At 39.3% G+C, this 19,979-nt stretch overlaps 1 protein-coding gene across 3 annotated transcripts in view; it reads right to left on the reverse strand.

Moving 5' to 3' along the window:
* Positions 1-2,435: 2,435 nt before the first annotated feature.
* The window catches only part of LOC117603247 (uncharacterized), an 86,320-nt gene continuing 68,776 nt past the window's right edge, over positions 2,436-19,979 (reverse strand). Inside the window, exons 4-6 of one of the 3 annotated variants that reach the window (XM_034322210.2) lie at positions 11,703-11,773; positions 6,747-7,022; positions 2,436-5,835 (exon numbers count right to left, since the gene is read on the reverse strand). In XM_034322210.2, the coding sequence (XP_034178101.1) occupies positions 5,719-5,835; positions 6,747-7,022; positions 11,703-11,773 (464 nt within the window). In that variant the 3' untranslated portion in view covers positions 2,436-5,718. The other 2 variants (XM_034322207.2, XM_034322213.2) reach the window with 2 other exon arrangements.

The raw sequence follows: 19,979 nt of genomic DNA on the forward strand, positions 1-19,979 counted from the left end.
TCAGAACCCTGGAATTCAAACAGAATAATTGAAGTACATCATATCGCATCTCACCACTAAAGGGTTAAATCGTAGGATACCAACTTCACACCATATAAAAGTTTCAAATAAGATGTTTCGAGCAGTTAACTAGAAAGTATAGAAGAGACATCGTGGGATCACTAAAGTCTCGTCGAAATAACCGAGAAATAGGTCTATCGATACACACGCATACGTGTTCGATGACTAGGTCCCCGTGGGAGCTCGATTCATTTCCGATCTTGAATAAATGATCGCCGAGCAACGTGGACCATTGGCAACGAATACACCAGGAGGATACTTTCGAAAAGTGATTATTCGTTCGACGATGTCCTGTTCACCGGGACGAAATCGACCCCCGAGGACGTGCACCGTGGTTGCCTGGGTGGCGCCATGTATCTCCTTTAACCTGCATCATTGATGACCGAACCAGACCCAGGTCCTTCTGCTTCGTTCTTCGTTTTCGTGCTCGTCGTGTCCGCGCGATGTTCTTCAACGTTTCGCGTCAATACCGTTTACCACCCCCGCGTCTGATTAATCCACGCGTACACGCGACTCCGACCTCCCTGAATTTACTACTCCACGTACGCTACTTTTTGCCCCATCAGAGGATTCCTGCGAAAGCAATTACGTTTTATTCTGTGAATACTATTGATGACAGTTTTATGGTGAATTCTGGTAGGTGGGTTGCTCGTAATATTAACACGTCGAAACGGGAGGGGGGTTGTCGCCTAATTGACCACGTCAAAAATGTGTTCAACGATTAAGCTGGTATTACATCACAATTCAGAGAAATAAATGATGAAATTTGATTAAAAATTATGCACGTGTTGGAATCAGAGTTTAAAAAATTTGCTAACTGGGAAACCCTTTTCAAGTTTCTTGAAAAATATCAAAAAGACTGTATCGTCCCCAGTAACCATACACCGTGCATAATTTCGCGGCCGTATCGACGCCTACCTGGACCACGTAGCAGCCGTAACTCAGTTTCGAAATGGATCGCCTCCTAAGAATACTTTATGCGTGCTGCACGTCATCCCGTCTGAAGAAGCGACCGGATCCTTGACGGTTCGACGGGCGGGGACACAAGGACACGGATCTTAAGTATTCTACGCGTCGTGCAAGGACGACTGCATCGGGCTCAATGTTCCTGCTCGGGGTAGAAGAGGAACCGGCAAGTGGGAGAGGGTGGAAGCGACCCTCTTCTGCAGCGAGCTACGTAGCACCGGGTCTAATCGTATAAGGATGACTAGGAAGCGTGGAAGGTGGTTGGGTATCAACTTTTGAACCTTCGATATCACGAACCCCCTTCCAGCGGAAACGCGTCGGTATTCAAACGGCTCTAACTCGATATAAGCGTCGCTCCCTAAGGTATCCTTCCAAGAGGACACCTATCTATCCACTCACCCCCTTCCCTTTTCAACCCCATCCCCAACACTCACACCCCTAGCGAACGCGCTACGAAATAAGAGTATCCTCTTGCTCGACTGGCGAATTCAATTTGCATCTTGGCTTCTATTTACTGATCCTCTTTCCTCTTTTAAGAGGTTCTCCGTCTCGCTTTGGCCCGCAACATGATCCTCGACTCTGATAAAACGATTCTGATCCGATGCTTGATGGAGGTGCCTGTCGAACAAAGGGTTGAAACTATTAGACTTTCTTTACACGAAGTCATGGAAGTCTTGGTGTACAGGATAAAAGGATCATTTTAATCGAAATGTAGGATTATTTGGAAATAAATAGAATGACATACAATAAAGGGTTGTTTTAAGAGTGCTTTGAAAGAGAAATGACAAGAAATTCCATTCCAGTGTCAAGGCGACTCCAAATTCTAAATTCTATGATAAGAAGATTATAAACAAAAAATGCTTGATAAAATGTTAGGGGTTGAAATACTATAGGTTGATAGTGTATATAGAAGGCTGCTGTTTTATCACCAGCTGAACAGTAAGATACTCGAAGGGGAGTATCTACTTACTGGGAGGTGGTATGTATCTACTGTATTCTATGATGGTATAAAATAAAACTAGGCCATGAACATCTACTGGCAAAAGAACACGCCTTCTTTACAGCAGATGGTAAAATAGTCGGGTTAAAATTGTTTAAACGATTTACACCCTTGGATAGTGGAATCAGGGCGTTGCTGGTTCCTTTTTTTGTATTAATTAAGGTCTCCTTTAGTCAGAGAAGAACCACTCATCCTATTTGACTATGTTTTTATTTTAGCTCTGCCTGGACTCTTTCTACTTTCTTTCTAGAATCTCTAACATCATCTTTTGTTAGCTCAATGTATGATTTGAAGTTTAAATTTTATATTAAATTTCTTTTCTATTCTCATTTTCTAATTTTCGTACTGGTTCTTTGAATATCATTTTTCAGATATCTAAAATATCAATGTCATTGAATCTGTCATGCCATTTACTTTAATTTAACGCAAAATATTATATCATATGAAAAATAAATAATAAGGGGGCTGGTTTATTAAACGACACGAGGTGTAATGATATTTTATCGCATTTTAATGATAGCCATATCCAAGAGTACGCCAAGAACCCATTCACCTCGGCTTAATTACGGCTTACATTACTATAAAACGATTAGAAGCCACGTAGTTTTATATCGTAACGTCACTTGCCGTCTCTCGAGAACTCGGAAAACGATTACTTTTTTTAATTATGTTTTTTTACTTTCGTCGATGAGAGAGATTGAGGGATAGAGAGAAATAGAGAAATATAGAGCAGCCGGGGATTGGCCGCTTTGAAAGCGGAAGAGAGACGGAAATGCGAGGTTCCTCGAAGCGACAGGAATAACAAAAGTATATCAACAATCTTAACGTATAATCGTTCTAACAATTGTTAACAAAGGAACGCTGTCAACGGAATGTTTAAACCGACAACGATCTATTATTTCGTCGACCCTCTTCCGTTCGTAACTAGATGATCAAAGATCCGCTTATACTTCCCTTTCTAATCTACGCGTCGCTTTAGCTTCTGTATTTTTCTTAATCATTAAAACAGTCAATTTGTTGTTGGAGAAAAATGGCAGCGATATTTTGTAAAGTAAATATTTTAAAATTTAACCCTTGAACAGCGGCCTCTGAGTCAATCCTGATCCATATTTAGAAAATATATACAAGGATATAAATTTAAATGAAAAAATTTCATATATTGGGGGAATAATTTTTAAATAGAAGATGAAAATAATACGAGATGCAAAATTGAATTAAAACTGGGGCTCTCTTCATGGTCCGCTGCCCCAGAGTTAACCATCGAACTTCACGAAACCACGAATCAATCATTTATTACAGACTTCGTCGTTGTAAGAAATTGAATATTCACAAACATTAGTAATTTGGAAGAATCCAAAATCATTACGTTTTGTGTTTTTGAAATTCGGTATCAACCCTTCCACTGGCAGTGAAAGGGTTAATTAAAAGTCCTGAAAGCTTAGCGACAGAATGGACAATATTCTCTCAATAGTCCTCATTAGAGGGAAGCACGGTACATTGAACAAGTTCGAAAGACGTTATCTTTATATCCTTATCGTAATCTATCAGATAAGAAGGATCCTTAACCCTCACACACTTCTCAAAATTAATTACACAAAACATTCGCTTTTACTTGAAATTATAACGAATAGTAATGGTATTTGGGATTTCTTTCTTCAAAATTTAAATTAGCGTATGAGGGTTAAGGAAATATTTCAATAACGAATCACCTAAGCTTACGAGCGTCGCACGATTAAACTTTAGTTTGGCACTTGCACCCTTGAACGCGAGTTTCCTCCTCCTCACTCACGAAAACGTCAAACCTCTTCTACTTATTCCACTTTCGCTCAATCCTATGTAACTCAGGCCTAGCTTCGTTTATGGTTACATCGTTTATTATAGTCATGGATCGTACATCGACTGCCGCTTTATTTAAATGTTACTTCATTTTATTTAGAATAAATTTCAATTTCTGAATAAAATTCATCAACTGTGAGGACCTTCAAATATTTGATAACCCCGAGCCCCAAAAATCTTAATCCGCTTCTGGTCACCAGTGATCAGTATCATAAATTTAATAAATATCCAAATGATTATAATAATTATTACGCTTACTTATTAATAAGTGAGCGTAACACTTGGGGAGTTCCTCTGATTACTTTACAGCAGGCGACAGTCAACGTGTTAATAACTGAACACGAAACGTCTAACTAAAGATGATTTTTATAAAACTTAATCGCACACGTGTTCGACGTATACACGTATATACATGTATAAATTCTGTTAATTTATTAATACGTCACGCATCTTCCTTTCCGTGTTAACTATCCTCATTTATCTCGTTTCATATTATTTGTTCGCGGGCTCATAACGTTCAACAACGTGTATATATCCTATTAGACTTAATCGAATAAGTATAATTAGTAATAATAAAACGTGTAGTAAAGATAATGTGTATATATATATAATTCTCACATCGTGTACGTTGAATCATTTAAATGTTACCTACACATACGTCTTAATCACGTTACACCTTCCGACTAGATCAAAATTATCATTAGGGTTATCGTTTATTTATTCATTTACTTATTATCGTTATATTTATCGCTAATTAGATTAGAAATTTGGCGCATTTTCATTTTTGGCATGTGTCGATAAATTCGATTTTGAGCCAGGCGAGAGCATTTTTATTTATTTATTTATTTTTTCAGTATGAACCTAGAATTTCCTCTCTGTGTGTACCGTTTTCCTCGGCATTTGTTATCGACAACAACGACACGTACGAAATATGTTTAATAAAAACGTGAAATTTGTGAGCAGCAATTTTGTAACATCTCTCTTTTTTTTTTAATATCCAAAGTCACGCAGTTGCGATTACAAACTTTTGCACATTCAGACAGAGTTTATATTCTAAGTTTCGTAAGCCTGCATTTTGTGTCTTATAAAAAGAAAAAGGGAGAATGATTGCGACTTATTTTGTTAAATATTGTCCGTAAATTATATATCTGTAGAGTTAACGTCGCTAGAACTGTTCTTTTCCAGAGAACAATGACAGAATGAATTACACCAGACGTCCAAGATCAATAGCTGTTATTTTGTAGCTTTCTGTGAAATTTTATATGTATTTGTATTAGCGAGATAATTGTTCCATGAACCCTATTAATTAAATATAATTTAGCCCTTTGAGTGTCTCCACTCTGTATCCACCAATTTTGTTTTATTTTTCCCACAAAAGGTTTTCAAGCTCATTTTGAATTTCATTGGCAATAAATGTTGTACAATATGTTATTAATATCACATAGGAATTTCGTTAAAATTATATAAAAATTCAATGAAATATGAATTTTTCCAACAACCATATTTAAAAATTGAGTATTTTTCTCTCTCGTTTGGTCGAAAGCTGCAATTAAGATTGAAAGAAAGATTTTGTAATCCAAGTCTTTTTGTTGATACTTGTTTCAAAGGAAACATCTCCACAATCGCTGATTAATCAATGAGCTTAATTAAAGAGCCAATGGTGTTCATTAAATTCTTCTTCGATTCATTGATCTTCGCTCGATCGTTTCTCCAGATCAAAGTGTACGCGTTGAACGTCTACGCTTCGTTCCTAGTCCAGTGTTCTCGACGAAACTTCGATAATTCGATGATTTCCGGTTGGTAAGATAGCACAGCAAACTAACGGAAGGTCGATTTTCAAACAGGTTGCTCGGCTGCTACTGTATGGAACACGTCAATGGATGCGACAGAGCGTGGTCCAGTAGAATCGGTGTTCCCGCAGCCAATTCCGTTCTGGCGTCGCCAAAATCGTCGTCACAGTCGAAGTAATTGCTCTGAAAAAAAATAAGAGAAATCGACAAAGTGAAAGGAGTGTTAAATCTGCTTAAGTTGGTGCCAAAGTATCCTAATCATAAAGGTCAAAGAATACAGGCTCGTCGTTGATGAAAAACGTAGAAGCCCGAAAGCTAACGTTCTCGTTAACGTTTTTGTAGATTCCCCAGGCAAAACGAAGGGGAGATCGTCTCGTTAGCATTCCGGAATCCCCAGTGTAATTGCTCGCTCGCCAGGCAAGAATCCGAGGTGGCTACCCGATACGCGTTAAAATTTTTAATTAAATTCGTATACCAATTTCCGTTCGCTCTGTTTCATTTTCTTCTACTGTGAAACGAGATCAAACAGGCTCTTCGTTCGAAACTGGGCCAAAGAAATATTTACGCGTTGCCGGTAGAATAGCCAATCAACGAAAATGCCTCGCTACAGGCTATAATTGGTGCGCCGAGCTTTGGCAATTAGTTCTGAATTTGAGACAATATCCGCTTAATTTTCCAAGATTATCCGCACTGATTCCCTCGAATTGCGTGCTACGTACACGCCGTTCTCTGAATGGATGCAATTACTCGTTGGATCTTAGAACCGGCTCATGGAAAACATTCGACACGGTTTGGCAGAAAATTGAATCCCTTTTTCTTTTTTCAATTTATACAGGTCGCTGGGCAAAAATGGTCCTGCTGGGATTTTATATCCCTTCTGAGGGATAGTTAGAAGATACGTGTATTCGGGTTTAAATTCTATTCCAGACTTTATATTTATTCCTTTTCTCATGGTGTTTTGGAGTTCAGAACCTTTTAAACAAAAAATATAAAAATCGATAAAATAAAAATAATAAAATCTCCTTGATCTTATTTGTATCACGATGCATCTAACTTCGGAGGGATACAAAGTGAAAGATAAGACAGGTAACTACCTGGCAATCGATGCATCGGCAGCTATCAGTCAAGGAGCAGGTAAGACCAAGTATTTCGACAGCTTCTTTGTAGAGTTCCGCACTCGATTTACGTTGCCTGGGCGGTGTGGTTGGTGCGCTAACTGTACCTGTGCCCGATGGTCTTCTGCCTCTCTTCAACCTCGAAGAGGACTCTCGAGACAAGGAGGAGGTCGACGTCGATCCTCTCCGGCGATTGTCATTTGTGAATAGTGCTCGACCTGCCGGCGATGCGAACAGTTGCAGCATGTCCATATCCTACGATCAAAAACGAATTCTAATTAATGCGAATTCTATACATTTTTGATTTTTGAAATATTTAATTTTATCGATTTCCCAATTTAATTAAAGTAAGCTAAGAGTATCATAGAATTTTCCATTATTTGAAAATTTGAATTAATTAAAAAATTCATAGGTAATTTAAATAAAAAATTCTAAGTAAAGCGAACAAAATTTTCCATTACTACTTTGTAGGGTAAGATTGGCCTTTGTTAAGCTTGTCTACAGTAGCTTTCATGCATCTGGCTTGTTGATTCTCGTTAGTCTAGCAGGGAATCTCTCGTCGGTTTTCCCGGTAGGGCATTATTCTCTTAACGAGGTAAGACGTACTCGCAAGTGCCTCTATCCTTTCCGTCGTCTCATTCGTTTCATATCGGTGGAAACTCTTTGAGACTTTCCACTCCCGTGGAAACGCTCCCGGCGAAAAAGGGATTTTCTAACGACGCTCCCTCGTGCCGAATCTTTCTTTCTCGGCAGACCGGGAGAAAGCAGTCGAAGAAAATCCGCCGGTGTATTATTAAAGAGAAACGTGACGAGGCTTTCGCACGTGTCCCGACAAAGCAACCCTTTTTCCCCTCGTGTTTCTTACCACGCCTGTTCCGATGCTTTGCGTTACACCATATTCCTCCGAGTATTTGATATAATCGAAATTGTGGTACATTTGTTGAGAAACTCCTTTACATTTGTCGCGTGCATTTATAAAATATTTCAAGGTTTTTCAGTTGTGAAACGCTTAACAACGCTAAGCTGGAAATCTTGGTCGCGTGTCAGGATTCTAGCCCCCAGTTTACGGAGACTGGATTTCACGTGTGACGGGGTACAGCGCGCTTAATTATCGGTGCCAGATCATTAAAAGCTCCTTTCGTTCCTGCGGTACGAAACAAACGATCACGGTCAACGCTATCGCAACGCGAACGCTGCGATCGTTTTACTGGAAGAAAATAATTGGAACATGCGAAGAAACTAGCGCGTGGACTTTAGGATTTCTATGGAGCGTGAGGCAGAATAATGCGAGGGGTGTTGTCAGAAAAAAATCAATGGCAATAAAGGTAAATGTATCATTTTTAACGAAAAGGTTTCGAAATGCAAAATGAAAATTAAATTGGAACTTTTGACGAAGTAAATAGAAGGTTTATAATAAATAATGAAGTCCCTTTGATTTCCCCATAATTCGACGCTGAAATAACCATGGATAACTAACAGCCACCAATATTATATCACGAAGGAAATTGAACAGTTTTGTTACGAATTAATAAAAAGATGGGTGTTTATTAATTCAAAAAAGCAATCGTTCCACTCTCTGCGTTTATTAATTAATAAAACGAATCCATGTCGATCGTGCATTATTAAATTACCAATTGATACGCGATATGTAGAATTATTTTATCGACAACAGAACGATTTCACCTCCCGAATCTCGACGCAATCGTGAAACTCTCGGAAAATACCTGGTTGAAAACCTTTTCGCCTCGAGGCGGAGACTTTCGAACTATTACCGACCGTAAACGTCCATGATAAGCAAGAAGCACGCTTACAGACTGTTTTGTAACGCGAAAGCCTCCTCGAGGAACAGCTTGCTACTTCGAAAGGTACCGCTTAACGGTTGCTCCAATGGTTTCTCGAAAAATATCCGAAGAATCGCGAAGGAAATCGAGTGGACGGTGGATAGCTCGCAGTTTCGGGCGTTTTATTCCTTGCACCTGTTCGCTAAGTGCTTTCCAACGATTTCTCACTAGTCGAGGATAGATTTTCAGTTGAATTCCCATGGAAAAGTTAAGATAATGATGAAAAGAAAAGAATAAAATTAATTTAATAATTGCAATAATCTAATTGAATAACACAGCCTAATTCAACTTTTTTTTTACAATGGAAGACTGAACTGGCGCAAAGTTTCTTTTCGTTTCATGGCAAAAAGAAAGAAGAAGTAATTCTTTTTTTAGCGAAAAGAGTTAATATTTGGTGGTCTGGTCAAAGTTTAGGTCACGGTGGGACAAACTTCTTGGCGTTGATTTAAGTTTCATGAGACCGTCAGCGATTCCGTTGGCGTTTCTGAACAAGCACGATTAGTCGGGACGTGTTGGGAACACATCGACGAGAAAAAACATATCCGAAACGGTAATTCGTACCGACTAAAGGATCCTGAAACTTTGCTGAGTTTTTAACGCGAAACTGTCGGGATCAGTTTCACCGAAGAAACTTTTCCTTCGATTATACAGCAGGACTTAATCCAAATATTTTTTTAATAATTGGAAAACGTTGATGGAAAAATTCGAGCAGGCTGAAATACTGGGTGAAAATAAATTGATTGCAAATTATTGTCAAAATAAATTCATGGAAATTTCGTAGCACCTGGTTTAATAACAAAATTATCCATCGATTCAATTTCATATCCAAGCATCCAATTGATTGCAAACTGTTACCAGGAAAAATTCATGGAAGAATTTGAAGCTCCTGGTCTGATAAAAAATTATCCATCGATTGAATTCCATATCCAACTGAAATCCGTTTGATCAAAGGGAACGATTAACCGGTAGCATTGATCCAGAGAAGAATGTCGACGACAGAGAATCATTTTCCCGATCAAAGGGGTCCTTTCTCCATTGGCCAATTGGTCGAATCTTTATTTCTGTCGTGGCTGAGGGACCAGAAGGAGACGTCGTCGCCAGGATCGTGGACGCCAGACAAAAGAGCGGACAGGAAATGGCAAGGGGATCAGATGCTGAGAGACAACAAGCAGAGAAACCTGATTCGATGTACCGAGTGCACGGCTAGACAGAGTTCAGGATATTCCCTTGGGAGACATATCCAGTCTCTTGTTCTCTCCACTCGTATTTCCAGCAACCAGTGAACTTTCCTCCTCTGTTCCGACGCTGATAAATAGCACGCTGGAAACGACAAGTTAACACCGGTCTTCTTCTTGGAAATTTCCACCACGCGGGAAATGCGAGAGGAATTCCGATCGAAATCCGCGAAACGTTGATGGAAGTTTCTTGTTAGCCAGAGAATCTGACGTTTTATGCAACAACGATGGTGTTTTACGCGAATTTAAGGGGTAATTTGATAAGATTAGGGTAATTATAACCTCGAAAAGAAATTAATTTTCTAACAGCTGCTCGTACATAGATCACGTGGATGGTCATTTTAGTGGGAAAAATCAAGAGAAGACTTAGAAATACTCTAAAAATATGCAACCTGTTTCGCTCATCTAGTAAACATTTCTCCCAACAACTTAATTACCGTGAACGTGACTGATTGATCGATTCAATTCGCTATAGTGAGATGCCGGATATTCAATGTCTATGTCACCGCGGAATCAAGATCCCCCCGCGAGACTGCTGCAAATTACATTCGGTCTTGTGTACACGGTACACGAAGCGTCTCTGTACACATCTCGAATAACGATATACACACACACGAACATATACACCCACGCACGTTTGATTCATGAGGACACGCATAAATAGATAGATGTGCCGGAATTGTTGAGATCAAACGAACCTGCAAACCGAGAGACAACTAATGGAAAAGATCATTTAGAAAGGCATTTTAGATTACGTTTAAATTAGGTACTTAGAATTGTTTGTGACAATTTTCTTAATAATATTTTATCTTCTTAAATAATCAAATAATAAACTACTTCGAATGACTATTATTGAAGACGAGTCGTCAAGTGTTTTCTGGTCTTTTTACTGTGTCTCTTATGATGAAACTCAAAGTTATTAACTATCCACCCTTCTGTTAATGAAGTAATCTTGACCATATGTGGCTTTTAATAAAAAATTTTGGTTTTGGGAATCTATGATTAGTTTCTTTTGGTTTATTTCACTGGACGAACAATTACATACAAACAGTACCCAACGATTAATCAACCAGTAAAACAGATGGTGTTAAATGAAACGAGAAGCACTCAAAGTTGACAGGTTCATTTTTATCAGAACCACGGACCATGGAATTGCCCTCTATATCCGTGCAATTATCCAGTTAATGTAGTTTTTTTTCCTTCCAAAGGCAAGAGCAATTCGTTTCACTGGCTCATTCGATACACGTTGCTTTTATTTCTCTCTCATTTTCTCTCTTTAGTTTTCACATCGTTAATACAGCGAACCGATCGATTCCATTTATCCAGAAATTTTCGAATTGCGTATTCGCCGCAGGAAATGTCCCTTTCAGTTGATTATTATTAAATTCGACTGAAAGTTTTAATTGGTAACAAAGATCGAAGGATTTGATAGAAGTGAATTTAATTAAATTCCCTGGCCTGTCGTTTAGTTTTCCGCTTACGTTTGGTATGAAACAAGTGCAAATGTTAGAACTCGGAAAACTTGCCCGGAATCAATTGGAAGCTTTATCGAGGCTTCGTTAAATGTCGGTACTCGGTAAATTTTTAACAATGTTTCGTCTGAAGGCGACTCTGATTCTAGGTCGCCAAATTTGAAGAGAAAGAACAGAATAGTTGGGTGAATTCAGAGGCTGAACATTTTATTTTAATACTCTTGATTCTGCTGAATTTTTAAGGAATGTTTCTGTAGCATGCAATCAAATTTAGCGATTTCATAGTTCTTTCATAGTAATTTTGTTTTTCAAATTTTATAAAAATTGATTTAAATGGGAATGTGCTGAAACAGTCGCGAGTAACAAGCTTAACTGAATTCTACTCACCGGCAGGGATTCAGGTGTGTGGTCCAGCACGTATATGTTGTTCGTGTATCCATATAACATCGTGTCCAGATCTGAAATCCAAGGAGCGAGGCGGAACATTAAATTGGATCTAACCATTGGCCACGCGAACACGGAATACTAATTCTACGCACAGTTAGCCAGCTGCGCTGGATCGCGTTGTTCCAATTACGATCGAACCGTTTCTTATCAACGCGTCCCCGTTCTATCCGATATGAAACGAGCTAGGCAATTGAACCGGGAGTGATCGTAAAATCGAACCTAAACGCTTATTGTAAACCGACATCTTTCCATTGATCGATACCTTTTTACAATTCCAATTGACAAGGAATAAATCAATACACACCGTTCAATTAGGAATGAAATAATTTTTCAGTGAAATCGGAAAAAGAGGAAATAAAAATACCATAAAACATGAGGTTTTAGATAGGTGTAGCCATTCTGTATCAATGTTACGAGAATATACGATTCTAATGTCTCTCGGGGAACACTTGCAAACACCGATACATCACGGAAAATCCAGGAACGAGCACGATTTATGCGCTGAAATCTCAGCCTGAGCTCAGGGAACGTAGCAATTTTTCAAAATTATTACCCCGATCTATGCGCCAGCTATCTGTCGATGAATGGGAGCCACTTTGGTCTCGATCGCGATTCATTTCCATGCGAAAGGTCTTTCGCCCTACTCGTTTCCATCGCCTTATATCGGCCATGCACATGGAGATGGATATTCATCCATGAATCAATCCTATTCGAAGGCCATTGTTTACCAGTAAAAGCATCATTTTTTGGCGGTTTAAATGATTTTTTGAAAAAAGAGACATTTCAAAACGATGCATAGTGCATTGCCATGTAACAAAAATCGTCATGTTGGTTAAAAATTTGATTCTTGTTCCTAAATTCCTAAGTTTACAATGCACGGAATAAATGAAATTTGTAAAAATTAATAATTTTTCTTCTTATTTTTAAAATCCCCACAATTGTAATATTTCTCAAGTTATATTCCTTTCGTGTTCACACCCCATTTTCATCAGCCACCGCACCGTTCTGTTTATTTGATCACGTTCCACCTTTCTATCGTGATTCCACGCGTCTGACCACATCCCGCATCGTTCTACTTATCGCAACTCCACCGATTTCTACTTTACGCGTCTGATCACGTTCCACTTCATTCTACTTGCGTGATCAGACGCGTTATAGTAAGTACCGAGTAGAGCAGTGGCGCAGCCATAATTGCCCAATAGATGAGACGTGGTGAAAACATTTATTTCTAACAACGTTGTCTGAAATTTTTACAAATATTCATAAAAAAAAAAATTTTTTAAAATAGAATTTTTATTATAGGCTCCTTTTGATCCTCTAGTTACGATACTGTAATATAGTCATCAAACCCTTTCATTTTACACTGTTCCACTCATATCTGGGCAAAACTAATACTGCTGAAAAAAAAAAATGATTGTTTGTGCGTTTTACGATTAAACGATACTCCCAGCAAGCTTTCCCCAGGCGGGTGAAATTTTTCGCTGCTCCGCTTCGCGTTACAGAGGACCAGTTTTCGGTCAGCTAATTCCGACACTACAGCTCGTCCCCAAACCGTGCACAGCCCAGCCGGAAATAACGAATGAATTTATCCCAAACGACTGTTCTGCGCCAATGGTGGTCAATGCACACGCACGTACAGTGTAACGTTATTATCCATCCTCTAGCCGTGGATGCTTGTGCGGCATCCGTTTCATTTTCATGACGAACGTTAATTATCGTTCGGCTCGGTCTTCGCTTTAATAATCGGCTCTGTTCTCCGATCAAACAATACCAACTCGTTACGATACATGGTCAAACTATCTTGCAAACGAGCATTTCCTCGATGATCAAATGTTTGATGGAAATTTTCAATTTCGAAGTTTGATATCGTCTACGAGGGTTTCGTGATCATTAACGATAGAAACGTTAAGTATTTTATAGAGAAAATTTGAAATGGTACCTGAACGTTTACCGATATGTTTCCTTTGATCGAAAAGAGATTTATACTTTAGAAAGTCAACCTGAGCGATCATAGATTTAATAACATTTTCAGTTCAGCCACTGAATCAGAGCATGCTTGCGTCGTACAAATGCACAGCAAGAAGTTCAAGCGACGCTGAGTCAAGCTTGATAAATCTTTTCGTATATTACACGCCCCACGACGAATATATTCGAAGAAAAGCAATTCCAGTATTCTATTGCATGCGTTATTTTACTACATAGCGATATATAGTCGCATGATACACTCGTGATCAAATCAGGCTTTCCTAGGGATAATAGTGATATAAGGGAAACAGGGCTTCTTAATTTTGACGATATTAATATTAGAAGTAATTTAGAAATAAAATAAAATAATTTTAAATTATTAAATAGTATAAAATTCAGAAAAATGTTTTAATTTTAAAATTTCACAAGAATTTAGAAGATTTTGATATAGAAAAAAAATGAAATTAATTTTTAATTAAAAAGAAATCCTACGTAGAAAAGCATATCAGTAGTTAGAAATCTACTATTTTATTTATTTTCTTAAATTGTCATAATGTGTTATTCAGAAGTAACAATGTTTAATGCACGTTGACAGATCTCGATGCGTTTCACACTTGCTGGAAATCGTGTCAAGCGTTATTCAGCGACGCGCGAAGAAAACGAAACGCGTTATATATCAGACCGTGAGGATTTATTGCTAATTACTTTTCTATGCTGACTTATCACGTGAATTTATCGGCATTATTTTTCTCTCCCTTGTGGCGGGAGCGAAATATACGCGTACGCTCGAGCAACCGCGATACGACACGATAATGAGATTTATTATTGCAATTTGTGGTTTTATCAAATTGTTGAAAATTTTAGCAGCACTTTGAAAGAGATAGGAGAAAATTTTGTAAGAAGCATAAATTTCATTTCATTTCATTCTTTTGTCAACAGAAGTGACGAACATTCTGTTATTTATAGTAAAATCAATTTTAGGATCAAAGTATCATTTGACAAATAGAATAATTTATTAACACTGCTATGAGTAAGATAATGATCGCTAATCTCTCTTTATAAGCCAAGTAATTGGCCGTTCAGATTGTAAGCCAGCTACGAGGCTCATAAATTGTTCCAAGATGCAACGAAGGAAATTAATATTATATCCTTAATAGCAATGCAAAGTATCCAGTTACGATGATGGAAACGACGGCGAACCCATTTAATGCCACGCAAGCATCCGCTCCACTGATCCGCAAATTCGTCCAATTAATCGCGATTCTAACAGTAACGAACCATCCCACCCTGGCCGTAATTACGATCCTCTTTCTGGTACCTTGCTAATAGCAATCACATCGCTCGTTCGTCCATAATATATCATCATAATGGCGTAAGGATGCCAATAATTTCATGATTCCTACGATTTTCACCCCATTATTCTAAATCGTCGATAAATATTTAGAAAAAAAGAACCACTTTTAATGTGTCGCGAACCTAAGGCAATTAACTCAGATATTTCATAGAATCCTTCATCCATAAATTAAATTAAAAAGTTTGTCCGGTTCGACAGCAGTAGAAAAAACTTTTCTAGAGATAAGAAAAGAAGTTCTAAACGATGTCGCTAAGTTTGCTCGTCAACGGACTGGCAAACCAATTAACATGCGGACGTAAAACTTAGGTAACTTAGAGAACCGCATAAAATTTGCATCAACACCGGGAATTACAAGAGTGCTTCGACTGGCAGCGGCTAACCGAACCTATATTACGATCGTGTGTATTGTTTACACGCGAGAGAAACGATGCAAATAGCCAGCAGCTTTTGCAAACTATCGACTCGTTAAACGATTTCCAGGAATGTTTTCAGCTGGCAGGCAAACTTCTGGGAGCTGATCGTGAGAATTACACGTGTTACATTTTGTTACTAAATAGAACTGTATAGAATATTATAATACTATAAAAAATTTTTTAATTTTAAAAATCATACTATGTTATCATAGAACTGATAATTTTCTGGCAACTGAATTCCTGAATAGGAATTATCGAATATCGTAGCAAAGGGGTGAGTTTTTACGAAATTTCATAGTTCCATCGATTTTACCAGGAAACCGATTCAGGAAAACGGTCTCTCCCGTGACAGAATACGGGTCCGCGGTTGCCGGATGAAATATTCGTGGAAAACCGCGGGCTAGGCCATCAAAAATTTGAGGGTAACCGGCCTGGTGTGGCGGGAAGCGCGTTTATCAAAAGCTGCAGAGAGAGTGGGTAGGCTGTGCTCTTCGGCATAATTTATTCACTAGAATAGAGGTCCATGCTCGGATCGCAGTAGCATCCGGCCTTCCTACTGCAATATTGATTCGATTTCGCTGCACGACGTGCTAGGTCGTAGCGTGCAATTTGCATATGGAAGTACGCGGCTCGCGGAAACGGTCCTCACCGACGTACCAGCTCTCTGCGAGGCCAGTGTTTGCCATTTGATTGGACGGAGATTGCGTCGAGCCGACGACCTTCGCGACGATGACAAGCCTGATTTCCACCGGTATTCGTTAGGGTTCATTGTGGCGAAACTTTCGACTTCGATTACTTTGCTAACCCTTTAATTAAGAAGAGTATTGAATCAAAGGAGGTTTCAGAGGAGCGATCCATTTACTGTGTCAACAAATTTCACCCCTTTTAAACTTTTTAAATCAGTAAATTATTAAAATATGTATCAAGTAGCCTCAGGTCCTAGAAGTTCCCTTGTTCATTACTTATTCTTTGCATTTTCTTATTGCACGTATTTGTCATCGTTTGTACAGAAACCAGCGGTAATTTTATGGAATGAAACGTTGAAGGACCGTCAGATACGGCAAAGAACTCATTTCCACGGTCCATTTTACGCGATCGTGGCTGGAAAGGGAGCTTCGAGTCGCGGAGATTGATTTTGTCGGGGTAACAGAGCGTGGCAAGTTGTGGCGTTTGATACCGAGAAAAGCGATAGGTCAAGGGGCCAAGTCAACCGAGATTTCCGAATAGTTTGAACCGTAGATGCACCTAATACCAAATACCAGCTTTATTAAAGGATCTACAATAGATTCTGGATCCACTTACGTTTCATCTTTAATCTGAACTTGGATGGGTATTTGTTTAGCTTCGAATGAAACCAGAGTGTAATTTTCTAGAATAGGTGCATAGTTTTGGTTGCTGGAAGCAGAGAAGGAAAGTTAGCTTTTGAAAGTTAAACAAAGAGTATCCGAGACAATCCAGTGAATGCAAACATATTGCAAACAATTGCAAAACTATTCAAAATGAAACTTTCTTTCTAGATAATCTCACAAGTTCAATCCATAAAACCTGTCAGAAATTCGAAACTGATCGTCGTTCGGATTCAAGTTCGAATGTCCAGTGAATTCGACCGAAGAAACGACACCAGTCACGCCATTTGACACTGATAGGAACGATAGATTAGGGAAGTGAAATCAAGCGAACTTCCCGAACGCTATGCAACCCGCCTCGGTTTGAGGGTAAATACACCGAGGGCCACTTGGCTAACGCTAAATAATTCATAGAACAGCCCTGAACGTCTATACGCCATCGGTGCTGTGCCAATAGCTGTTGGACCGTTCATCACAGACTATTGATTGGACTTCAGCTTTCCCTTGCCGATCCTTCTCGCTCCTTCGGCCAACTTCCTGAAACCGAATGCAATCAGGCGACGTATGACATTTACCAATCACAAACGGAAAGCCCAGTTGCTGCGCCAGATGTATATCGTACAGACGCGGTTAGCCTGGACCGATAAATTATTCAACGCTCTCCCGATGTTGCTTTGTTCATTTTACGAACCTTCGGGAATAAACCGTGCCTCGAAACACCGGCGATATTTAGTTTCTCCGATTACCCGAAACTATACCCGGGAAACGTTTGAATAGCAAAATAAAAGATTATATCAACGAAAGAATGTTTACAATAAACCTGCCATGTATATCTTCAAAAAGTATTTGTTATTTCCTCTCAGTTTTCAACCCATCCTTTATCCTTTTTATTTGCATAACCTGCGCGTTTATCACAGAGACGACAAGTTTACGAATTTCAGCGACAACGACGGATGATCCTCCAGATCTTTTCGCCAAATATACACGACGAAACGATTACGAGAGCTCAAGGTACACAAGAAATGCATTATACCCGGGGAACGTGTTGAATAAACGTTCCAATGTTCGGTCTCCTCGTTATTGAAGCGTGTGCTATAAATCCCCGTGGGTAATAAAGGCTGGGATTGACGTAATAAGCTTTCAGTGGTACGATTGTATTCTGCGTGGCCGATCTTTCATTAACGAGGTCAATTTCCACCGTCTTTTCTTGAAAACGCTGCATAAGCACGCGTTCTCCTTTTGTTCTTTCTTCTTCGTTTCGCTGACGTCGACTGGTAAGCAATAACTCGAGGCAATATCAAGGTTTTCGGAGAAAGGTGAATTTTATTTGTTCCCTTCATCGAACCCGGTTTCACAACGATGCAGGGTGCAAGTTGAAGAAGTAACCCTCGCAAAGCCACCGACTTACATTTAACAAGCCGACCCCGGCCTCTGAAGTCCCAGAAGAAACCACTGCACTAACGAGTGCCGGCTAATTGGATTCTGTTATCGCCCGTGTTCTTTTGCTTCCTGGGAAATATGCTTTTCTTGGGACAACGTGTCGACAGCAACCGTGTCAAGCCACGTTTCCGGCTTTGCACCAGATAAGTCACGTTTCCAACGCCTCTGAATATTTTGATCGCGATTTTTTTTGATTTTTCTAATTCTCTTCAATCGCTAATTTAAAGAGAATTCTATGACTGTTATTCGTCGATCGAAAAAACTGTCGAATATCAACTCGTCGGTGTTTCAACTTGCGGTGAAAAACTCGGTTATCCCGCGAGACTCAGCAGAGAGCGGATCCCAACGCGAGATTTCCATTTTCAAGTCATAAATCAAAATGTCGTCGATTCGATCGAACAGCAGACCACTTTTTCCAACCAGACACCGTCCCTTCTCCTACCCTTATTCGACCTCTGATGGACTGTTTTTCTTGCTCATGGTAAAGTAAATAACGATCGTTTGGAAAAAAAGCCCCGACGTTATGGGTGACTTTAAAAAGTCTGTGTCTTAAGAAAGTTTTTTTTCGGCTCCACGCTTTTCTGCGTTCTTATCGTGTTCCATGAACAACTGGCTGTTTCCTCGGCCGCAGGCTACGGCGAAAACTTGGGCAATTACGCGGAATTAAACTTCTTCAAAATTTATAAGAGGGTGAGGGGTGGCAGGACGGTTTGACACACCGACGGGCTAATGAAACAAACTCGACTTTCTTCCGGTATTGGTTGACTCGTTAGCAGAAGGTCGGTAATTAAAAGTTGAAAAAGTAATTATGAAAATATTGGTATTGGTATGAGAGAAGGACCACTTCTCTTAGTTTGAAGAAAACGTATATTAAAAATGTAACGAAGAAGCTAAAAAATTCCAAAATTTCAAAGTTCCTCCAATGTAATTTCCTAAAAATCGTAGCACTTATCTAAGAAATAAGGACCTGCTTCCGTGCATAAGAAAAAGGTAATCTTCAAAGAGGCTTATAAGGGTAGAAAAATGTAACGCGACGTTTCTACGACAAAATATCGAAAGTCGAAGGATCAATGACAGTGACGCGTTCATGAGCACCCTTCAAAACCGATCGAGCTTCCTCTGCCAAGGATCCCAGGAAAGGGAAACGGCAAGATCGAAGGGGGGACGAGAGGGGGTGAAGGTTCAGGCTATTTCAGGAAGCCGTAGTGATTACGCTTCGGTCGCCAATGAGAGCTTATCTCGTCGCCTTGTAAAGAACCTTCTATATATACGTAGCCATTACTGGCCGCATGGTGCAGCAACCCCTTCGACCCTCTCGCCCACCCTTACGGACCGAACCCCGTCAACCGTCGCTAAGTTATTATGTCGTGAAAATAAGGAGAAAATTGGAAAGCGGTTTAACCGTGAAAGTGGTGTCAATTACTGTCTCGCTATCGGCTGAGACGCCTACGCTTCTTCAAGATACTTGAAACAACCGATCGAAGTACACGTGTCTTAAACAAGTTCCTCTGATGCTTCAATTTACGAAGAAAATTAATGACGAAAAGTTCAACGAGTCGTGAAATCAACGTGTCGTTGCATATTCGTCGAGGAAGGATCATGTCTGACTAATATCGTTCTATACTACTGAAGGCAATGTTTAGTCTTTATTTGTCAATTCTAAAATTATGATACCAGTAATTTCTTACGGTTGATAGAA

Source organism: Osmia lignaria, chromosome 4 (assembly GCF_051020975.1).
Source record: "Osmia lignaria lignaria isolate PbOS001 chromosome 4, iyOsmLign1, whole genome shotgun sequence".
Lineage (NCBI taxonomy): Eukaryota > Metazoa > Arthropoda > Insecta > Hymenoptera > Megachilidae > Osmia > Osmia lignaria.